The sequence below is a fragment of the Arachis ipaensis genome, chromosome B02 (assembly GCF_000816755.2).
Source record: "Arachis ipaensis cultivar K30076 chromosome B02, Araip1.1, whole genome shotgun sequence".
In the NCBI taxonomy this organism is placed as follows: domain Eukaryota; kingdom Viridiplantae; phylum Streptophyta; class Magnoliopsida; order Fabales; family Fabaceae; genus Arachis; species Arachis ipaensis.
Genome location: NC_029786.2, coordinates 4,761,546 through 4,766,355, shown reverse-complemented (window position 1 = coordinate 4,766,355; position 4,810 = coordinate 4,761,546). Strand labels below are relative to the sequence as shown.

General features: G+C 39.0%; 1 protein-coding gene across 1 annotated transcript in view; it reads left to right on the top strand.

Moving 5' to 3' along the window:
• Positions 17 to 4,810, top strand: part of LOC107623750 — a 13,108-nt gene continuing 8,314 nt past the window's right edge. The window contains 4 exon segments of the mRNA XM_021115236.1: positions 17 to 561; positions 914 to 3,586; positions 3,713 to 4,115; positions 4,599 to 4,796. Coding sequence (XP_020970895.1) covers positions 192 to 561; positions 914 to 3,586; positions 3,713 to 4,115; positions 4,599 to 4,796 — 3,644 coding nt within the window. The 5' untranslated portion in view covers positions 17 to 191.

Below are 4,810 nucleotides of genomic sequence, written 5' to 3'. Positions count from 1 at the left end.
ATAAATTATAAATTTTAAGAGATTTATTTGTTAGTTTAATTATTTTTTAATCAAAATAAAATAACTACATTAGATTCTGAAATTGCAACCCGGTGAGTGATGGTTAAAAACTTTAGATTCTTGAGCTGAAGCATGAGCTGCTTTCAATTTTCAATGCCTAAATTCTTGAATCCATTCCTCTGAACAAAACCATGAATCAAAGAAATTCTTCTTCTATTAACCCCATCGATCACTTGCCACTCCAACTCCACCGATCCGACGTCGTTCCACCGTCACCTTCCCCTACTTCCGCCATCGATTTCCTCCCCGATTTCGCCGGATACTCATGGATCGCTTACGCTGCTTCCTCTCTCCTTTCCATCACTCACTTCCCTTCTCCTCTCTCTCACAAACAGACTCGCATCGGTTCCATTTTCCGCCAACTCTTCGAGCTCTCCGGCGACCCTTCTTCCTTTGTCTCCGCCGTCTCATGGTGCCCCCGGACCCCTTCCTCCGGTGAACTCGCTGCTTCAGCTCAAAATTGCATCTGGGTCTTTCACCATCGATCTGCTACCTCAAAAGGTAACTCAAAGTTCCAAACTTTTTGTCTTTTCAAATGCTGGACCATTAATTAGAACTTCAATGTTTGAATGAGCCTTGCGTTTACTGAGTTTGATTGCTGAATGCTGAATGGGTGAATTTTTACTTCTAATATATATAGCTTTGCGAAATAGGGTTAGCATTGCTGAATGCTGATTTCTGAATGGTTCTGCTATGAGGTAGCTGAAAGTTTGAGACTTCTATTAAGGTTGTATTTGGATAGGGAGATTCCATAGGTGCTACTATCTAATATATAGTAGCTTTGCAAAATAGGATGAGTATTTCTTTGATTAGCTCTTCATATTGAAAACACAATGTTGTCACTCATATTCAGGTTCTTTTTGTTGGAGCCAGAATGCAGTGCTTGTACAACAAACGAAGGTGGAGGCCATCAAATGGACAGAATCAGGGGATGGAATAGTTTCCGGCGGAAGCGAGGTGGTTTTCTGGAAAGAGAGTAATAAGCGTTGGGAAATAGCTTGGAAGTTCAAAGTGGATCAACCTCAAACTCTTGTTTGCACAACCTGGTCTATTGAGGGCCCTTCGGCAACCACGGCACATCATGGTAAAGGACAAGTTGAGGGGTCATTAGCAAATCAGGCAAGCAAATGTGTCTTGGTAATTCAAAACAATGGACAATCTGAATATTCAACAGCCAATCTACGGCATCCTCTACCTGTCGTAATGATTCAGTGGAGACCGCCAAGAAGAAGGCTATCAAACGGATATGAGGGGCATTCAGTTAGGCATGTATTATTGACCTGCTGCTTAGATGGAACTGCAAGGCTATGGAGCGAGATTGATCATGGGAAGGCTAGAAGGAATGCGAAGGATACCAATGATCTAAAGATCACGGAACGCTCTTTTTGTGTTGTTGGTGTAATTGAGATTAATCAAGCCTTGAATGGAACCCTAGGTTCAAATATATTTGTATCATGGGGAAGAGAAATGGAGGGAATATTTAAAATCGGTGAAGGAGTGAAGCAAGATTTCTCCAAAGAAAGATTCAAGGACGATGTTAGAAATTGTGAATGGCTAATAGGTTTTGGTCCTGGAATGTTGCTAAGCTTTTGGGCTGTCCACTGTCTTGATGACATTTCGCCACTTAGATTTCCTCGAATTACATTATGGAGGAAACATGAATTCCAGGCCAATGACATAGGAAGCACTCATAAGTTTGATTCATCTGATTTTAAAAATGCATTACTTCTGCATAAAGTCAGTATATTGAGGAACTGCTTGTCTGGTCCACCTATAGTCTGCTCTCCACTCCAGTTATTACATTGCAATTCTTTAGTTTGGTCATATTTGCGTATTCAAGCAATAGACGATACTGTTGAGACCTCCCTTGATAAAGCCAAAACGGATTACATCTCCAATTTGAGTGGTGGAGTTTTAAACTTAGATGGTCACAGTGAGAAAATTTTAAAGGTTTCAATTCATCCTCATATATGCGAAGTTCAATTTGCTGCTTCTCTTGATAAGAATGGGCTGATTCTTTTTTGGTCACTTTCTAACATTTCAAACTGCATTTTGAAATGTCCAACTTTGGTTCCTTCTTGGGAACTTTGTGGGAAGCTTGTAACTCAAGGCTCATGCTCGAAGTATACAAGTTTGAGGTGGGCACCTTCAGTACTTAATGACAACCTGGTTTTATTTATGGGACATGCCAGGGGGGTTGATTGCTTCATAGTCAATATTTGTCGAACTGAAGAAGAAAATGTAGAATGCCACTACTTATGCACTATTCCTTTTAATGGTCATGGTCCTTTTAAGCATGGCCCATCTGATATATTTGCAATTCCTTTGAACTCGACTTGTAATAAAACGTTTCATAATAATAAAATTATGCTATTGGCAATTTGGATAGGGAGATTCCAGGCCTTATCATGGGAAGTTAACTTACACTCATTCGATATGTCAACAAGCTGTTGTGCATGTGGTATTGATGCTAAAATCCCCGATAATGGTGATATTTGGGCATTTGAAAGTACATTTGCTAATAAAAGATATTTCATTGCTGTAAATCCTTGTTCTTCTGAGTATCCAACGCCTGATGATCTAGTTACCAGCTTTGCTGTGGTTGATGCAGTCACTCTAAGCCACAGACAGCAGGAGTTAGGCTTTGCAGATGATCTATGTAGTGGTTATCCTGCATCTATTATGGCCACGGGTTGTTCCAATGGTAGCTTGAAACTTTGGAGAAGTAACTGTGGCAACCGATCAGCTCTGCACTTGCCATGGGAGCTTGTGGGTATGTTTACTGCACATGATGGTCCGGTCAATCATATATGTTTCACTGATTGTGGTCAGAAGATAGCTACTTGCTGCAACAGAAGAGATTCAAATGGCGTCAATACCATTCATATATGGGATGCTGTAAACCTGATCAGTGAAGGGACTTTTATTTTGGAAGACAGGCTAACTTTTGAAAGTAATATTTGTAGTCTAAATTGGTTAACTTTAGGTACTGGTCAGTTGCTGCTTGGAGTTTGCTTGGAAAATGAATTACAAGTTTTTGCGCAGAGGCGTTTTGATGGTATGACTTTGTCAAACTCTGTAAAGTTTCCGAAGATTAATATATGGATTAATATTGCATTTGCTCAGACTTCCCTTCCAATTCGTGATTTCTTGTGGGGTCCCAGAGCTACAGCAGTGGTAGTTCATGAAAATTACTTTAGTATATTTGGTCACTGGTTGTTTCACGAGGATAGAAAACAAGGGAGTAATTTTCATTTCCGTGATTCCAAGCCAAATGCCGCTAATTGCAAGGGTGAAATATATGAAGACGGACCTACAGTTCTTACCGATTGTGACTCCATGCAGTCCTCCAATATTAATATGAGGGATGATAACCGATCAAGTAGCTTATGTCTGGCCAAGAAGCAATTGAAGTCTGAAATTTGCACGAACATTGGCTTATGGAGCATCTTAGAAGTAGCTGAGACAATTAGTAGGCCTTTGCCTACATATCACCCCGATATTCTCCTCACTAATATAAGTTCAGGTAATGATTGAGTAAGTTGTTTTCTACTTTTCTTTAAAGATGACTCGGCTAAATTACTTAAGTAAACATGTAATTTAGAATTTGAACCTATTATGCTTTTGTTATATTATTTGTAATGTTTTTCAGGAAATTGGAAACGTGCTTATGTAGCTGTGAAACATTTTGTTGAATATTTGACTTCTAATAATGATCCTAAAATAAGGTTCGTCTCCAAAAATAAGGGTCTTCCAGAGATGAGTTTGTCATACTATCTAGAAGGAAGCCTGTCAGAAGGTTCCCAAGACAGGAGATTCCAATGGAGTGGAGATATTGCGTCAATCACGTCAACTTCTCACATGGAAAGTAGCATTTCTACCTCAACAAAGTCTGAGCTTAATGGCTTTGTTGAATCCATTGAGAATTCGCCCGAGTTATTGCATTTGACCAATGTAGAGAAGTCAGAGATTCTTGCAATCATTGATTTGCTTGGCGAAGTTTGTAGTCCACACTTGTCTTCTGCATACCAAAGTCTTGATGAACCTGGCAGGAGGTAATCTTCAGATTATTATCAGATCCTTTCGATTACATCTTTTGTTTTTTTTTGTCCTGTTTTGCTCTCATTTTGAAAGATGATAAGTAGAATATTGACTATTGAAATACCCGTGAAGCATTTCTTGCACAAAATCAATGTATACAAAAAAGAAATACCAAAAATTACCAGGATAAAACCGAAAATTGTAAGTTTTGTATTAATACAATCCATGATGGAACATTTTGTAGTGCAGAACAAAGTACAAGATTAAATATAATGTCTTGAATTGAACATTTCTGCCTCTGGATCTCTGCCATAGAACTCGGTGATATACAAACACCCCAGTTTTATTACTATCCAAGACATTTATAGCTTGGTTCTTTTGTATTGTGTTTGAACTTCAAACACCCCAGTTTTATTGTGTTGAATTTTCAATGGCAAAGTATCTGACGTAGGTGATAGTTGTGCAGTTTCTCAATTACTCTATTACTCTATTTATAGGTTCTGGGTTGCGTTGAGGTTTCAGCAACTGTTTTTTCACCGAAAGTTTGCTAGAGCTGCGTCTTTCGAAGAATTGAATGTTAATTCAAGGTTGTTTGTGTGGGCTTACCACTCTGATTCCCTAGAAAATTTATTTGGTTCTGTCATACCCAGTGAACCATCATGGCAAGAAATCCGTGCTTTGGGTGTGGGCTTTTGGTATGCTAGTGTAC